The sequence below is a fragment of the Ranitomeya variabilis genome, chromosome 2 (assembly GCF_051348905.1).
Source record: "Ranitomeya variabilis isolate aRanVar5 chromosome 2, aRanVar5.hap1, whole genome shotgun sequence".
NCBI lineage: Eukaryota > Metazoa > Chordata > Amphibia > Anura > Dendrobatidae > Ranitomeya > Ranitomeya variabilis.
Genome location: NC_135233.1, coordinates 1,110,370,050 through 1,110,388,763, shown reverse-complemented (window position 1 = coordinate 1,110,388,763; position 18,714 = coordinate 1,110,370,050). Strand labels below are relative to the sequence as shown.

Below are 18,714 nucleotides of genomic sequence, written 5' to 3'. Positions count from 1 at the left end.
TTGCCGCAGATTTGTCGGCTGCACATCCCAAAGATGCTCCATACAAGGCAGGATGGATCCATGCTTTCATGTTGTTTACGCCAAATTCTGACCCTACCATCCGAATGTCGCAGCAGAAATCGAGACTCATCAGACCAAGCAACGTTTTTCCAATCTTCTACTGTCCAATTTCGATGAGCTTGTACAAATTGTAGCCTCAGTTTCCTGTTCTTAGCTGAAAGGAGTGGTACCCGGTGTGGTCTTCTGCTGCTGTAGCCCATCTGCCTCAAAGTTCGACGCACTGTGCGTTCAGAGATGCTCTTAGGCCTACCTTGGTTGTAACGGGTGGCGATTTGAGTCACTGTTGCCTTTCTATCAGCTCGAACCAGTCTGCCCATTCTCCTCTGACCTCTGGCATCAACAAGGCATTTCCGCCCACAGAACTGCCGCTCACTGGATTTTTTTTCTTTTTCGGACCATTCTCTGTAAACCCTAGAGATGGTTGTGCGTGAAAATCCCAGTAGATCAGCAGTTTCTGAAATACTCAGACCAGCCCTTCTGGCACCAACAACCATGCCACGTTCAAAGGCACTCAAATCACCTTTCTTCCCCATACTGATGCTCGGTTTGAACTGCAGGAGATTGTCTTGACCATGTCTACATGCCTAAATGCACTGAGTTGCCGCCATGTGATTGGCTGATTAGAAATTAAGGGTTAACAAGAAGTTGGACAGGTGTACCTAATAAAGTGGCCGGTGAGTGTATGTGTGTGGTCAGTACAGAGGACGGCACAGGACTTATTCCTTCTATAGACCATACAGAGGACCTGTGGGCACAGATTATGGGTGGAATAAAGGCAATTCCGGCAGATAAATAGTAAAGGGTTCTTTACAGTTAGAGCAGTCAGACTGTGGAATGCCGACCACAAGATAACAGCTCTTATACAAGGGCCGGGTGATTTCCTCCAGACACAGAACACTGTGGGTTATAGATAATTAGTGACAACATGTACAATTGGTGGAGGAAGGGAGAACCTGATGGCCGGGGGATTATTTCTACCTATGTAATGATGTGTATATACTACATACCCTCAGCTCCCCCTGTCCATATTTCTTCTCCCTTCTTCTTCATAAAAAAAACTTATCATGTTGGTGTGACAAATCCACGCTGGCGATCACTAATAATGTTATTTTCTTGCAAGCCTCGCAAACATTTTTCCCACAGTGTTAATCTTACTGATTTGTATTTACACGGTAAAAACCTGGAGCCTTTTCTGAAAGTGAGCACCATGCCAGCTTTGCACCAGATGATCGGCACAGTACTAGTGTTGCATGTGCGGCTGCGCTTGATGTCAGTTGGCGCTCTCTCGTGCAGAAGGTGGTGACGCTATAGTGTATCATGGCTCGTGATGTGATAGTTGGCGCTCTCTCTTGCTGCAGGTGATGGCGTTGAAAGATAAGATGGCGGTGATCTGATAGTCTTTGCTGTTAATGGACGGATCAGAACTTGAGGACTGTGATACACTCTCTGCAGAGGTCATGATAATAAGCCGAGAAGACGAGAATCTGCCCTCCCCTGCTGTCTTGCCCCTAGGTGTCAGTGCTCCCACCACTGGGGTCACTATGCAGGAGTCTGTTGCTCCCCTCATACCTTCTTGCAAGAAGAGTCTTGGTGTATACCATTCCCCTGTAAACACTGCAGCTCTTCCCAGTGACAACCCCCAGAAGAAGCCGCTCTCCTCTCTCCCGCTTTCTCAGGACATCCTTTTGGACACTAATGGTATGTGGCTTAGAGGTCCATCAGCTCCACACCTCCCTGTTTAGACCATGGTCCTTGGCTTCATTGTCCCACACATCATCTTTCTCCTCTTCTTCATTTCACACCCATGTCTTCTATACCCCACTTCTGAGGCCCCATCCTCTTGCCTTTTTGTTTTAGACCCTTGTCTTCTCTACCCTTTTTCATCCAATCTGTCATCTTCACTCTCCTCTTTCTCACAGACTTCTTTGTCCAAGCCCTCATTCTCTCTTTCTGCTCTTCTCTGTCCCGAGCCTTAGTTCTCTCTGCTCCTCTCTGTCCCGAGCCCTTGTTCTCTCTGCTCCTCTGTCCCGAGCCCTTGTTCTCTCTGCTCCTCTGTTCCGAGCCCTTGTTTTCTCGGCTCCTCTCTGTCCCAATCCCTTGTTCTCTCTGCTCCTCTCTGTCCCGAGCCCTTGTTCTCTCTGCTCCTCTCTGTCCCGAGCCCTTGTTCTCTCTGCTCCTCTCTGTCCCGAGCCCTTGTTCTCTCTGCTCCTCTCTGTCCCGAGCCCTTGTTCTCTCTGCTCCTCTCTGTCCCGAGCCCTTGTTCTCTCTGCTCCTCTCTGTCCCGAGCCCTTGTTCTCTGCTCCTCTCTGTCCCGAGCCCTTGTTCTCTCTGCTCCTCTCTGTCCCGAGCCCTTGTTCTCTCTGCTCCTCTTTCCCGAGCCCTTGTTCTCTCTGCTCCTCTTTCCCGAGCCCTTGTTCTCTCTGCACCTCTCTGTCCCGAGCCCTTGTTCTCTCTTCTCCTCTCTGTCCCGAGCCCTTGTTCTCTCTTCTCCTCTCTGTCCCGAGCCCTTGTTCTCTCTGCTCTTCTCTGTCCCGAGCCCTTGTTCTCTCTGCTCCTCTTTCCCGAGCCCTTGTTCTCTCTGCTCCTCTTTCCCGAGCCCTTGTTCTCTCTGCTCCTCTTTCCCGAGCCCTTGTTCTCTCTGGACCTCTCTGTCCCGAGCCCTTGTTCTCTCTGCTCCTCTTTCCCGAGCCCTTGTTCTCTCTGCTCCTCTCTGTCCCAAGCCCTTGTTCTCTCTGCTCCTCTTTCCCGAGCCCTTTTTCTCTCTGCTTCTCTTTCCCGAGCCCTTGTTCTCTCTGCTCCTCTTTCCCGAGCCCTTGTTCTCTCTGCTCCTCTCTGTCCCGAGCCCTTGTTCTCTCTGCTCCTCTCTGTCCCGAGCCCTTGTTCTCTCTGCTCCTCTCTGTCCCGAGCCCTTGTTCTCTCTGCACCTCTCTGTCCTGAGCCCTTGTTCTCTCTGCTCCTCTTTCCCGAGCCCTTGTTCTCTCTGCTCCTCTGTCCCGAGCCCTTGTTCTCTCTGCACCTCTGTCCCGGGCCCTTGTTCTCTCTGCTCCTCTTTCCCGAGCCCTTGTTCTCTCTGCTCCTCTCTGTTCCGAGCCCTTGTTCTCTCTTTATGCATCTCTGTCCACAGCCATTGTTCTCTCTCTGCTCCTCTGTCCCCAGCCCTCGTTTTCTCTTTTTTTCTGCACCTCTTTGTCCCCAGCCCTCATTTTCTTTCTCTGCTCCTTTTTGTCCCCATCCCTCTTTTTCTCACTGTTTCTGCTTATCTATCCCCTTCCCTCATTCTTTTTTCTTTCTGCCCCTCTCTGTCGTCAGCCCTCGTTTTCTCTTTCTGCTCCTCTGTCTTGACCCCTCGTTCTCTCACACTTTTTTGCTGCTCTTTGTTCCCAGCCCTCGTCTTATCTTCTCTTCAGTAATTTGGTGTGTTGTTATGTATGTGCAGGTCCTACTCTTATGGATGGCAGCGATAGATGTTTGGTTGCTGAAGACTCCGCTAGTGTCCCACAAACTCCGACTTCCAACACCAAGTGTTCACGGACTCTAGAACAGAGTCGCTCTGCTATGACTGATACAGAGGAGCCCTCAACTCCTTGTCCGGTCAATGTATTACAGAATTCTCCCCTGCTCAGTCAAAGACCTGTGAAGGTGCCTAAGAGCAAAGGCTGTAAGTCTAAATCTAAAATGAAGATGACTCAGTTGTCTACAGCCCCTCTCATACCTCCTCCTGACAGGAAAGGTCTTGGTGTCATTCAGTCTCCAGTAAAATCTAGCACTGTGCACAATGACAGCATCCAGAAAAAGTCAGTGTCCACTATCCCGGCATCACAGGACGTCCAGCAGTCTACTGGTATGTGACTGCTCTCTCACACTGCAGTACTTCTCCCAGGCTGTCTAATTTCTACTCCATCCTTCGTTTCAGACCTTCTCCCTTCTGTTTCTGCTTGTTCATGCTTCCCGATTACCCTCTTATTTTAAGTCAATGGTCCTTTTTTCTTTTCTAATCCCATCCTCTTCTTCCTCCCACCTTACTCTTCTTCCACTCCCTTCTCCATCCAACCATCCTCCTCTCCATTCCGCTTTCTCCTACCGCTCTCTTAGCCCTCCTTCCTTTTCCTCCTCTTCCCCTTCCTTCCCCTCCATCATTGCTTTCTCATGTCCCTATCCTCTCCATCCATCCTTTTCTCCTCTTTCACATCCCTCCCTTTCCCGTTTCTTCCTCTCCACGTCCCATCCCTCCTTCCTCTACTCTCCCCCTCCTTCTACTCTACCCTTCCCTTCTTCCTCTTCTCTCCCCTCCTCCCTCCTTCCTCTTCTGTCCCTTTTTTCTGCTTTCCCCTTTCCTTCTTTTCTCCTACTTTTTCCTGTCTTTCTCTTCACCCTTATTTTTACTCCTCTCCCTTTTCATCCTTCTTTCTTCTTTATCCTCTCCTTTATCCCTACCTCTTTACTCCTCTCCCTTTCCTCTACCTCCTTCTTCTTCCTCTTCTCTTCCTCACCTCCTTCCTCTTTCTCCTCTTCCTCCTCTTACTTTCCCTTCCTCCATCCTCTTACTTTTCTGCTTCCTCTTCCCCTTTTCCTTCCATCCTTCCTCTTCCTCCTCTCCATCCTTCCTCTTCCTCCTCTCCATCCTTCCTCTTCCTCCTCTCCATCCTTCCTCTTCCTCCTCGCCATCCTTCCTCTTCCTCCTCGCCATCCTTCCTCTTCCTCCTCGCCATTTTTCCTCCTCGCCATCCTTCCTCTTCCTCCTCGCCATCCTTCCTCTTCCTCCTGTCCATCCTTCTTCCTCTCCATCCTTCCTCCTCTCCATTCTTCCTCTTCCTCCTCTCCATCCTTGCTCTTCCTCCTCTCCATCATTCCTCTGTATTCTCCCTCTTTCCTCTTCCTCCTCTTTTTCATCTTGGCCTGACTCCTTTTCCTTGTCTCATTTTCTTCCTTACTCCTACTTATTTTCCTTTCCCCTCACTCCTTCCTCTTTTTTTTCTTCTTCTCCACTCTCCCCTTCCTCTACCTCCTCTCCCTTTTCCCTCTTTCCTTCCTTTTCATCCTTTACCTTTTCCCCACCATCTTACTTTCTCCCATTTCCCTTCATCCTTTTTCTTTTCCCACCCTTTTCTTCCCCCACCTCCTTCCTCTTTCTCCTACCCCTTTCCCCTCCCCCTTCCTCCTTCCACTTCCTTTTCCGCTTCCTCTTCACCCCTTTTCTTCCACTTTTCCTCTTCCCTTTCTATTTCTTTCCTATTCCTCCTCTCTAGATGCTCCCTTTTTCTCCTCTTCATTCCCTCTTCCTCCTCTTTCCCCTTCCCCTTCCTCCTCTTCAATTTTCTTCCCTTCCTCCTATTTCAGTTGTCTTCCTCTTCCTCCTCTTCCTTTTCTGTCCCTCCCGCCTTTTTTCTTTTCTGCTTTTTCTTCTTCCTTTTCTTTTTCTCCTTCCACCTCCTCCCCATTCATCTTCAAACTCTAGTTCTTTCCTCTCCCTTCTCTCTGTGTTCTCCCTCTTCTTTGTATTCTCTCTCCTTCCTCTTCTTCCTTTACCTCCCTCTTTACTATCCCTTTTCCTCCCTCTTTCTCCTGCCCCCTCTCCCTTTCCTCTTCATCCTCCTCTTTCCCCTTTCTCCTATTTTTTCCCCTACTTCCTTCTCTTTTCTCTCGTCTGTCTTTCTCCTATGCCTTCCTCCTCCCCATTCTTCCTTTCTCTTCCCCTCCCTCCTTCTTCCTCCTCTCCCTTTTCCCTTCTTCTTGCTTCTCTACTTTTTTCCTTCCTCTTCTCTTCTTTTCCCTTACCTCCATCCTTCTCTCCCTTTCCCTTCCCTCATTCCCCTTTTTCCTCCTTGCCTCCTTCCTTTTTTCTTTACCTTTCCCCTCTGTCCTCCTGCTTCTCCCTCCTCCTGCCTCTCCCGCTTTCCTCCTCTCCCTCTTTTCCCTTCCATCCTCCTCCTTTCTTCTCCCTCCCTCCTTCCTCTTCTACCTTCCTCCTTTTTCCTTTCCCCTTCTTCCTCTTCCTTCTCTCCCTTTTTCCTACCTCCTTCCTTCTCTCCCTTTAGTCTCCTTCCTTTTCTCCCTGCCTCCTATTCCCTTTTCCCTCTGTCCTTCCTCTTCCTACTCTCATTTCCCTCCCTTTCCCCTCTGTCCCTACTCTTCCTCCTCTCCCTTTTCCCTTTATCCTTCCTCTCCCCTTTCCTTCCTTCCTTCCTCATTTTCCTGTCCCTTTCTCCTTCATCTTCTTCCTTTCCTTTTCCCGTACATCCTTACTCTTCCGCCTGTCCCTTTCTCCTATGCTTTCTCTTCTGCCTCTCGCTTTCTCCTCCCACCTTACCCTCCAAACTTCCTCTCCTATCCCTCCTTTTTCCCCTCCATACTTCCTCTTCCTCCTTTCCTTCCCTCCTCCCTCTCAATTTCCCCTCTGTCCTTCCTCATCTCATTTTTCCTTTATCGTCCTCCCCCTTTTTCCTTCCTTCCTTCTTTCACCTTCCTTTTCCCCTCCATCATTCATCTTCTCCTTCCCCAGCATCCTTCCTCTTCCTTCTTTTCCCTTCCCACTCCTTCCTCTAACTCCTCTTCCTTTTCCTTCCCTCCTTTCTCTCCCACCTCTCCCTTTCCCCTCACTCCTTTGTCTTCCTCCCCTCCCTTCCATTCTCCTTCTTCTTCTTCTTCTTCTTCTTCGTCTTCTTCGTCTTCGTCTTCTTCTTCTTCTTCTTCTTCTTCTTCTTCTTCTTCTTCTTCTTAGTCTTCTTCTTCTTCTTCGTCTTCTTCGTCTTCTTCGTCTTCTCCGTCTCCGTCTTTTCTCTTCCTTTTTCTCCTTCTCTCCCTTTCCTATCCCCCTTTCCCCTCCCTCATTTATTCTCTCCCTTCTCTGCCGTTACCCTCCATCATTACCCTTCCTCCTCTCCCTCTCCTTTTCCACTTCCTCCTCCTCCCTTAGTACTCTTCCTCCCTTTCCTTTTCTTTGCCTCCTTTCTCTTCCTCCTCTTTTTCCTTCCCTCTCTCCCTTTTCATTTCATTCTTCCACTTATTCTCTTCCTCTTTTTCTTAATTTCCTTCCCTTCCCTTCCCTCCTCTCTTTTCCTCCCCTCCTCTCCATTTTCCTTCCCTCTTTCCTCTTCCTCCGCTCCCTAGCCTCTCTTTTTTGTCTGCTTCCTCTTCCTTTTCCCTTCCCTTCTTCTTTTATCACTTCCCTTTTACATTTCTGTCCTTCCTCTTGCTCTTTTTCCTTTTTTACCTTTCCCCTCCATCCTTCCTCTTCCTCCTCTCCATGCCCTCCCTTTCCCCTCCCTCCTTCATCTTCCTCATCTTCCTCTCCCTCCTTCCTCTCCCTTTCCCCTTTCTCCTCTCCCTTTCTCCTTCCACTTTCTTTTCTCCCTTACTTTGCCCTCCTTCTTTTATCTTCCTTTCCTTTTTCTACTAATGATGATGTACTGTATTTTATATTTCAGAGCCTTCTTCTGACTTTGTGGCTAAATCTTTAGCTGATGAAGACTCTCTCCTCCAGCAAACACCCGTGAAGGTCCCAAAGAAGCGAGGCCGCAAGTCCAAAGCCGAGTTGCTGTTGATAAAGGCGGCTCAGGAGCTGGAGGCGCAAACCCTTGTGGAGAAAAGGGAGAGCGACTCGGAGAATGTGGAAGTGGAACTAACACCAAGTGGTCGGCCGAGGAGACGCGCAGCCAAAACGTGAGTCCCCACTGACTGCCAGTATCAGCTTATTAGTGGAGTCTATAAAATATACTGAGCCCAGAAGTCACAGACAATGGGCCATCCTGCCGAGCCCTTCATTGCAGTGGCCCAGGAGTTGTGACATCTTCGGACCTCTGAGCTGACACTATCAGAACTGCAGCAGTCCATGCTTGGAGGACTTTCTGTGTTATCTGCCCTTGCTCCTCTGACTGTTGCTTTCTTCTGTAGGGCCATGAAGCATTTTCAAGATATAGTTGATGAATGGGAGGAATGTGGACCGACCTCTCCCCCAAAATTGGAGAAGAAGCTGCCGGAGGACACTGGGAAGAAACAACGCAGGAAGAGAAAGCGAGACGAATCTGATGATGACATGGATTTTGTAGTGTCAGACGACATCTTGGAGCAGGAAGAAGAGGTGGAGGATGTGGGCCTGAGCGAGGAGGAGTCTGACAGCGACCTCTGCTTCAACAGGAAGAGCGGCTCTGTTCCAGGAGAGGTGGGATATAAGTGTAGTGAGAGGGAGGATGATTGGCCAGTCAGGGTTGCGGCCAGAAGGGGGAGGATGAGTGGCCAGGCAGGGGTGCGGCCGGCAGGGGGAGGATGAGTGGCCAGGCAGGGGTGCGGCCGGGCAGGGGGAGGATGAGTGGCCAGGCAAGGGTGCGGCCGGCAGGGGGAGGATGTGGCCAGGCAGGGGTGCGGCCGGCAGGGGGAGGATGAGTGGCCAGGCAAAGGAGGCGGCCGGCAGGGGGAGGATGTGTGGCCTGGCAGGGGTGCGGCCGGGCAGGGGTGTGGCCGGGCAGGGGGAGGATGAGTGGCCAGGCAAGGGTGCGGCCGGCAGGGGGAGGATGAGTGGCCAGGCAGGGGTGCGGCCGGCATGGGGAGGATGAGTGGCCAGGCAAAGGAGGCGGCCGGCAGGGGGAGGATGTGTGGCCTGGCAGGGGTGCGGCCGGCAGGGGGAGTATGTGTGGCCTGGCAGGTGTGCGGCCGGCAGGGGGAGGATGAGTGGCCAGGCAGGGGTGCGGCCGGCAGGGGTGCGGCCGGCATGGGGAGGATGAGTGGCCAGGCAAAGGAGGCGGCCGGCAGGGGGAGGATGTGTGGCCTGGCAGGTGTGCGGTCGGCAGGGGGAGGATGAGTGGCCAGGCAGGGGTGCGGCCGGCATGGGGAGGATGAGTGGCCAGGCAAAGGAGGCGGCCGGCAGGGGGAGGATGTGTGGCCTGGCAGGGGTGCGGTCGGCAGGGGGAGGATGTGTGGCCTGGCAGGGGTGCGGCCGGCAGGGGGAGGATGAGTGGCCAGGCAAAGGAGGCGGCCGGCATGGGGAGGATGAGTGGCCAGGCAAGGGAGGCGGCCGGCATGGGGAGGATGAGTGGCCAGGCAAGGGAGGCGGCCGGCAGGGGGAGGATGTGTGGCCTGGCAGGGGTGCGGTCGGCAGGGGGAGGATGTGTGGCCGGGCAGGGGTGCGGCCGGCAGGGGGAGGATGAGTGGCCAGGCAAGGGAGGCGGCCGGGCAGGGGGAGGATGAGTGGTCAGGCAAGGGAGGCGGCCGGGCAGGGGGAGGATGAGTGGTCAGGCAAGGGAGGCAGCCGGCAGGGGGAGGATGAGTGGTCAGGCAAGGGAGGCGGCCGGGCAGGGGGAGGATGAGTGGTCAGGCAAGGGAGGCGGCCCGGCAGGGGGAGGATGAGTGGTCAGGCAAGGGAGGCGGCCCGGCAGGGGGAGGATGAGTGGTCAGGCAAGGGAGGCGGCCCGGCAGGGGGAGGATGAGTGGTCAGGCAAGGGAGGCGGCCCGGCAGGGGGAGGATGAGTGGCCAGGCGGGCGAGGTGGCCCGGCAGGGGAAGGATGAGTGGTCAGGCAAGGGAGGCGGCCCGGCAGGGGGAGGATGAGTGGTCAGGCAAGGGAGGCGGCCCGGCAGGGGGAGGATGAGTGGCCAGGCAGGGGTGCGGCCGGCATGGGGGAGGATGAGTGGCCAGGCAAAGGAGGCGGCCGGCAGGGGGAGGATGTGTGGCCTGGCAGGGGTGCGGTCGGCAGGGGGAGGATGTGTGGCCGGGCAGGGGTGCGGCCGGCAGGGGGAGGATGAGTGGCCAGGCAAGGGAGGCGGCCCGGCAGGGGGAGGATGAGTGGTCAGGCAAGGGAGGCAGCCGGCAGGGGGAGGATGAGTGGTCAGGCAAGGGAGGCGGCCGGGCAGGGGGAGGATGAGTGGTCAGGCAAGGGATGTGGCCGGGCAAGGGGTGCGCACATACGCTGATTGCATTATGGGATGTCGGGATACATACAGACACATGGGATCACACACTGATCTCATTATGGGATGTCAGGATACATACAGACATGTGGGGTCACACACTGATCTCATTATGGGATGTCAGGATACATACAGACATGTGGGGTCACACTGATCTCATTATGGGATGTCAGGATACATAGACACATGGGGTCACACACTGATCACATTATGGGATGTCAGGATACATACAGACACGTGGGGTCACAGACTGATCACATTATGGGATGTCAGGATACATACAGACACGTGGGGTCACACACTGATCACATTATGGGATGTCAGGATACATACAGACACGTGGGGTCACACTGATCACATTATGGGATGTGAGGATACATACAGACACGTGGGGTCACACTGATCACATTATGGGATGTCAGGATACATACAGACACGTGGGGTCACACACTGATCACATTATGGGATGTCAGGATACATACAGACACGTGGGGTCACACTGATCACATTATGGGATGTCAGGATACATACAGACACGTGGGGTCACACACTGATCACATTATGGGATGTCAGGATACATACAGACACGTGGGGTCACACACTGATCACATTATGGGATGTCAGGATACATACAGACACGGCATGATATGACAGAATTCACACATGGGATCCGTCTGTGATTTCTTATTTTACTTTAGTTTTCAGTTGATCTTTGGATTTTGTTTCCGATCATTGTATCACATATTTGGTATCTTTACAGATTTTACACTTGAACCTTTCCTTCCCCGACATGTGATTTATGTAGAACTTTTTTTTTCACTTTAGTTTTTAATGTATTTTTACAGTGCTGTGAAAAACTGTTAGCCGTGTGGAATAAATTCCCCAGAGTCCGAAGCTTCAGACATCGAAAAGTTAATAGTTTTTTTTTACCAATGAACAAAAGTGAGTGAAGAAAAAAGAAATGTAAAACCCATCAGTTTCTGATGACCGCCCGTCTCCTCCATCATGCCCGTCGCCTCCGTCATCAGTATCTGATGACCGCCTGTCCCTTCCGTTATCAGTATCTGATGACCGCCCGTCACTTCCGTTATCAGTATCTGATGACCGCCTGTCACTTCCGTTATCAGTATCTGATGACCGCCTGCCACTTCCGTTATCAGTATCTGATGACCGCCTGTCCCTTCCGTTATCAGTATCTGATGACCGCCCGTCGCCTCCGTCATCAGTATCTGATGACCGCCTGTCACTTCCGTTATCAGTATCTGATGACCGCCTGTCCCTTCCGTTATCAGTATCTGATGACCGCCCGTCACTTCCGTTATCAGTATCTGATGACCGCCCGTCACTTCCGTTATCAGTATCTGATGACCGCCCGTCACTTCTGTTATCAGTATCTGATGACTGCCTGTCACTTCCGTTATCAGTATCTGATGACCGCCCGTCACTTCCGTTATCAGTATCTGATGACCGCCTGTCACTTCTGTTATCAGTATCTGATGACCGCCCGTCACTTCTGTTATCAGTATCTGATGACCGCCCGTCACTTCTGTTATCAGTATCTGATGACCGCCTGTCACTTCCGTTGTCAGTATCTGATGACCGCCTGTCACTTCCGTTATCAGTATCTGATGACCGCCTGTCACTTCCATTATCAGTATCTGATGACCGCCCGTCACTTCCGTTATCAGTATCTGATGACCGCCCGTCACTTCTGTTATCAGTATCTGATGACCGCCTGTCACTTCTGTTATCAGTATCTGATGACTGCCTGTCACTTCCGTTATCAGTATCTGATGACTGCCTGTCACTTCCGTTATCAGTATCTGATGACCGCCCGTCACTTCTGTTATCAGTATCTGATGACCGCCCGTCACTTCCGTTATCAGTATCTGATGACCGCCCGTCACTTCCGTTATCAGTATCTGATGACCGCCCGTCACTTCTGTTATCAGTATCTGATGACCGCCTGTCACTTCTGTTATCAGTATCTGATGACTGCCTGTCACTTCTGTTATCAGTATCTGATGACCGCCCGTCACTTCTGTTATCAGTATCTGATGACCGCCCGTCACTTCTGTTATCAGTATCTGATGACCGCCCGTCACTTCTGTTATCAGTATCTGATGACCGCCTGTCACTTCTGTTATCAGTATCTGATGACCGCCCGTCACTTCTGTTATCAGTATCTGATGACCGCCCGTCACTTCCGTTGTCAGTATCTGATGACCGCCTGTCACTTCCGTTGTCAGTATCTGATGACCGCCCGTCACTTCCGTTGTCAGTATCTGATGACCGTCTGTCACTTCTGTTATCAGTATCTGATGACCGCCTGTCACTTCCGTTATCAGTATCTGATGACCGCCCGTCACTTCCGTTGTCAGTATCTGCTGACCGCCCGTCACTTCCATTATCAGTATCTGATGACCGCCCGTCACTTCCGTTATCAGTATCTGATGACCGCCCGTCACTTCTGTTATCAGTATCTGATGACCGCCCGTCACTTCCGTTATCAGTATCTGATGACCGCCCGTCACTTCCGTTATCAGTATCTGCTGACCGCCTGTCACGTCCGTTATCAGTATCTGATGGCCGCCTGTCACTTCCGTTGTCAGTATCTGCTGACCGCCCGTCCCCTCTGTGAGGACACAGCATTGTATCTTAATTAGCCAGATGTCTGTTTGCAGCAAGCCATTGACCGTCACTGAAACCCCAGAGACGTCTTAAAGAATCCAGGTTGGGACAATCGGGTCACCTGGCCACATACCTCACTGCTCTCGGTTAGCTTCCCAAGCTTTTTGTTACCGCCTCTCTGTGGGGGCCCGACAAAAGTGGGGAGCCACTGGTGAGGGTATCCAGCCCTGTTAGCAGCTTTAATCTTGCCGAGTCAGCGGAAGGGTGAGACTCCATAATTTGCACCATCTTGGGTAATTGCTGGGACTATTCTGTTTGCTATTGTGTTGGTGGTTCAGTAAATTATTGCCAAACTATTTTACCCTCACCCTGTGTTGTCTGAGTAGTGTTCTGCCCACGGGGAGAGAGAGCGGTCAGTGGTTTGAGCCCTGGTCCATGTAGTCTTTCTAAAGACAGTCGGGCAAGCAGCACGAACACCCACTGACCCCCGTGCCTCTACACCCTCCGTTATTGGTGTCTGGTGACCGCCCGTCGCCTCCGTCATGCCAGTCACCTCCATCGTCAGTGGCTGGTGGCCTGTCGCCTTTGTCATTAGTATCTGGTGACATCCATCACTTCTCTGTGAATCTACACAATCAGGGATTCTGTGTTCTTTTAGTTGGGTTATGAGTGACCAGTTCTACCAGGCAGGGGATCATCATCAGCATTCTCATATTGAGGACAAACAGTAACAGCTGGTTAGAGGACTAAAGCTAAGTGAGGAAGAGCAAACCTTCACTACAAAGGTGAGGCTGTAGAAGACGGTTTCTTGTCACGGGTCACACGCCATGGACAGACTGAGCTCAGCAACAAGACATGGGGCAGTTATACTGCATCAGCAAGCTGTCTCCCAGGAAAAGATTTCGCAGCTTCTGCATTGGTCGCAGATGAGTCGTTTTATGTTCAGTCATCGACCGTTCGAGAATAAATTAATTTTATTGGACAAATTTCCCAATAAGAACAGGATTTTTCCAAAACTAAAAAAAAATCTCAAAAGGTACCAAGTTGTTTGACACAACAGAGGATCGGAACATTTTATAGGTTGTAAAGAGCTGAGATCGGTGATTTGTGGAATCTGCAGCAGGAAGACGTCACATTACTGAGATCAAACCTTTTTCAATCACAAACATCTTAACACGACTACGTCCGTGTAACACTGCACCCTGCTGCGATGTCACCTCCGCAATTATTGCTCCATTCAACTAGAGTTTCTGCTTAACTTTCTTTACCGGATGTCCGAATCGCCCCCAGAGCTGCTGTTTTAATGTGATCGGCCTTCCACCCTGTCACGATTCATGGGGAGGATATCTATATCATCCCCGCCGCTGTCACCAATTGGTCATGAACCGGGGTTGTTTGGTTGCCCCTGGTTCCTTTCTGAAGAGGATTTATCTATATCCCAGTTCCGGTTTGGAACTTGCAGCTCTCTGGCGCCCCCTTACCCTCACGGCAGATCGGGTACTGCACTTAGGATAATTAGTCGCCAGAAAGGCTGCCTTACTTTGTAAAGGCTAATGGGCACACTGCAGCGAGGGCGATATAAGTACTACAACTCAGGCAGGGACAATAATTATCAACGCCTCCAGTCGCTACAAAGCCTCCCAAACGCACTGGACAAATCCGCTGCCACCAGCTCCGATTTCTTACGTAGTAACGGGTCCGGAGCCTACCCAAATTAGTAGCGTAATTAACTTCAGAGGACGTGACAGTTCGTTATAGAGCAAGGAGAAACAAAACTAGTAATTTTATATATTTTACTCCAAAAAGGTAGGCAGTATTTACAGAAGTATAAAAAGGTATTATAAAAGTAGACAAGTTATCGTATGTACAATACAATTACAAATAAAATGGGATTAACGTTGAAAACCACTTACATTTCGTTCATCTCCTCTCATGGCAGAACATGTGCTGTGGGGGATGGGCATATAGCCCAATGCATCTCAGATGTGACTCTCAGCTCATTCCTTGGACAAAAGACACTGGAAGACTCGTGTCCCATTCAGTTATCTCCCAGCCCAAACCCAAGGCACTCCCCTGTTGTGACCTCACTCAGGCTGGATCCTCCCCTTTCTTAGAGTTATGACAAACCATTTTTATACATAGCTCGCTGTATGAACCTCATATACGGACGACACAATGATCAGGATGTTCATCACGTCGGGGGGATTCTTTTACGTGTAACTACGGTGTAGCTACATGACCCGCTTACGGAGAAACCCACTCCTTGCCCTCGTTGGGTTTAGCTCTTAGCGATTTCAGTGAGCTATAGATCTCTCTATGGACATCCAGAATATATAATTCTTATATCTCTAGCTCTGATTGGTGCCATTATACATAACTATAAACGAACAAAGAGTCCCATGCAGTTTCTGTACCAGTTTTGGCTGTTATTAGGCGGGAGGGGGGAATGAGGAGTTTAAGGACCCTGGCTTTCGCTGCACAAAGCCATATAAATTCCTGAAGGAGGGGGGAAGGGGTATAGGATTACACACACACAGGCAGAGTGGGAAGGAGAAAAGCTGTTTTTTCCTCAGGTGAAGGGGGGGGGGGTCGTAAAAGCCCACAGCATGTGTCTGAAAAGCCATGGACCCTTTAGGTACAGTGGGGCAAAAAAGTATTTAGTCAGTCAGCAATAGTGCAAGTTCCACCACTTAAAAAGATGAGAGGCGTCTGTAATTTACATCATAGGTAGACCTCAACTATGGGAGACAAACTGAGAAAAAAAAATACAGAAAATCACATTGTCTGTTTTTTTAACATTTTATTTGCATATTATGGTGGAAAATAAGTATTTGGTCAGAAACAAAATTTCATCTCAATACTTTGTAATATATCCTTTGTTGGCAATGACAGAGGTCAAACGTTTTCTGTAAGTCTTCACAAGGTTGCCACACACTGTTGTTGGTATGTTGGCCCATTCCTCCATGCAGATCTCCTCTGGAGCAGTGATGTTTTTGGCTTTTCGCTTGGCAACACGGACTTTCAACTCCCTCCAAAGGTTTTCTATAGGGTTGAGATCTGGAGACTGGCTAGGCCACTCCAGGACCTTGAAATGCTTCTTACGAAGCCACTCCTTCGTTGCCCTGGCGGTGTGCTTTGGATCATTGTCATGTTGAAAGACCCATCCACGTTTCATCTTCAATGCCCTTGCTGATGGAAGGAGGTTTACACTCAAAATCTCACGATACATGGCCCCATTCATTCTTTCATGTACCCGGATCAGTCGTCCTGGCCCCTTTGCAGAGAAATAGCCCCAAAGCATGATGTTTCCACCACCATGCTTTACAGTAGGTATGGTATTTGATGGATGCAACTCAGTATTCTTTTTCCACCAAACACGACAAGTTGTGTTTCTACCAAACAGTTCCTGTTTGGTTTCATCAGACCATAGGACATTCTCCCAAAACTCCTCTGGAGCATCCAAATGCTCTCTAGCAAACTTCAGACGGGCCCGGACATGTACTGGCTTAAGCAGTGGGACACGTCTGGCACTGCAGGATCTGAGTCCATGGTGGCGTAGTGTGTTACTTATGGTAGGCCTTGTTACATTGGTCCCAGCTCTCTGCAGTTCATTCACTAGGTCCCCCCGCGTGGTTCTGGGATTTTTGCTCACCGTTCTTGTGATCATTCTGACCCCACGGGGTGGGATTTTGCGTGGAGCCCCAGATCGAGGGAGATTATCAGTGGTCTTGTATGTCTTCCATTTTCTAATTATTGCTCCCACTGTTGATTTCTTCACTCCAAGCTGGTTGGCTATTGCAGATTCAGTCTTCCCAGCCTGGTGCAGGGCTACAAATTTGTTTCTGGTGTCCTTTGACAGCTCTTTGGTCTTCACCATAGTGGAGTTTGGAGTCAGACTGTTTGAGGGTGTGCACAGGTGTCTTTTTAGACTGATAACAAGTTTAAACAGGAGCCATTACTACAGGTAATGAGTGGAGGAAAGAGGAGACTCTTAAAGAAGAAGTTACAGGTCTGTGAGAGCCAGAAATCTTGATTGTTTGTTTCTGACCAAATACTTATTTTCCACCATAATATGCAAATAAAATGATAAAAAAAACAGACAATGTGATTTTCTGGATTTTTTTTTCTCAGTTTGTCTCCCATAGTTGAGGTCTACCTATGATGTAAATTACAGACGCCTCTCATCTTTTTAAGTGGTGGAACTTGCACTATTGCTGACTGACTAAATACTTTTTTGCCCCACTGTATATACTCAAAACATGGCATATTCATATTATCGTGACACACCCTCATAGATCTTTTGCTTGAAGTTACTCCTAAGGTGCTCAATAGGGCACCGGTCAGGGAAGGATGGTGGACGCCCCATGAGTTTCTCTCCTTTTATGCCCATCGCAGACAACAACTTGGAGATGTCTTTGCAGCATGAGATGAGGCATTGTCAGCATGAAGATGATTTTGCTATGGACAGCTCTTTGCTTTGTAATCAGCTGCTCTCTTAATCCGATGAATTTGTCTGGCAGAAACCTTGCTCATTATGCCTTTATTTACACGAACCCGCCTGTGCTCTGTATCGGCCACTAATCTCTTCACAGTACAATGATCAAGCTTAAGTGTTCGTGAAATATCTAGAGTTTTCATACCTTGTCTGAGGCTTTGCGCTATGTGACTCCTTCCTGCAGCTGAGATTCTTTTTTCCCCCATATTGCTGGAAACCTCTTGTAGGGAAACGGATGGGTCGGCGGGCGCCCAAGTCTGCTAGGCGGAACCGCATGGACCAGGGATCGTCCTGTCTAACGCCCGTTAACGTGGGCGTAACGCTACTCAGACAACACAGGGTGAGGGTAAAACAGTGTGGCGATACTTTATTGCACCACAAAACAAGCAGATAACACATAGAACAGTCCCAGCAAAATTCCCCAAGATAGTGTACATTACAGAGTCTCACCCTTCCGCTGACTCTCCAGGATAATGGCAGCTGTTTCTTCAGAGCTTCCAGGGTCGCTACCCCACCTCTGATACACACAAAGAAGGTAACGACAAGCGTAGGGAGATGACAGTCCATAGAGTCCATACGAAGTCCAAAGCCAGTTGACACAAGAGTCACCACCTGGCTTATCGGAACATCTCCATGGAGCCAGGTGGCCAGCGGATCCCAATCCTGGCTTTCTTCAAATATATCCATGGTTCAGCGATGGTTACTGGCGCAGATCTGTATCCTTCCAACCGGTGCCGAAAACCCCTAGGTTGTTTCCTATAGAATGATAGATCCATGTCCCTCGTGATGGTGCCATGATGGATTGGCTGCAGTCATGTCTCTTGGGTGTTTTGCAGAATGTGTGGCTCTCTCCCTCCTCATCTCTCTGTCTTTGAGTCTCTTTATACCGAGGCATGTGACCTATTTTTAGATTTAACAAGTGTCCAGCATCAAGATACGGGAAACAATGGTGATGAGATCAAGTAGCATTACTTGATTATTTGCTCTGTTTGCATAGTTTTTCCTTTGCTATTTTCAGAGTCAACAAACTGGCTCCATAATACAATGCATAATTAGCATATCTGCAAACATCCCCCTAGTCATCAAAGATAAGAACACACTATGTTATATGAGCTATCAGCTTACAAGTCACTATTCCAAGCTTACACAAGCAAAAGTCTGTTTTGTTGACCAACCAGAAATCAACACTTAAATCCAAAAGCCAACATACAGCTAAAAAGTCCATTCTTCTTGGTTTGCTAAGCATAGTCATCTGGGTAATTAAGATATAATCTGATTTCTTCACACCTCTGTCTGCTCAATAATGTGGAACATTTTTTCTTCCTAAGGGTATGGTGACCTGTTAGATGCAACAATAAGCAGGGTGTAACAGGCTGTGCCAGAGCAGAACTGACAGGTCTTACACACTGCAGGACACAAGAACCACAGTACATGAGACCAAGGATGAAAGTAAAAAAAAATATTCATGTCTCTTGGTGGGACTAAATATTGTTTTTACGAAAATGTGTAAAAAAAAAAAACATGAAAATAAAAAAAAATCCGTTTTGCCACTAAAATCTCATTTTTGGTGTAAATAATAAAAATAACAAAATCACACATACACATTATTGATATTGACGCATCCGGAATG

The 18,714-nt window shown here is 49.7% G+C and overlaps 1 protein-coding gene across 3 annotated transcripts in view; it reads left to right on the top strand.

Moving 5' to 3' along the window:
- GTF3C2 (general transcription factor IIIC subunit 2) overlaps positions 1-18,714 on the top strand; it is a 160,944-nt gene that overhangs the window by 32,659 nt on the left and 109,571 nt on the right. For all 3 annotated transcript variants that reach the window (XM_077291968.1, XM_077291969.1, XM_077291967.1), the window contains exons 2-5: positions 1,419-1,758; positions 3,497-3,901; positions 7,485-7,719; positions 7,951-8,218. In XM_077291968.1, the coding sequence (XP_077148083.1) occupies positions 1,470-1,758; positions 3,497-3,901; positions 7,485-7,719; positions 7,951-8,218 (1,197 nt within the window). In that variant the 5' untranslated portion in view covers positions 1,419-1,469. The remainder of the gene's footprint in view (positions 1-1,418; positions 1,759-3,496; positions 3,902-7,484; positions 7,720-7,950; positions 8,219-18,714) is intronic.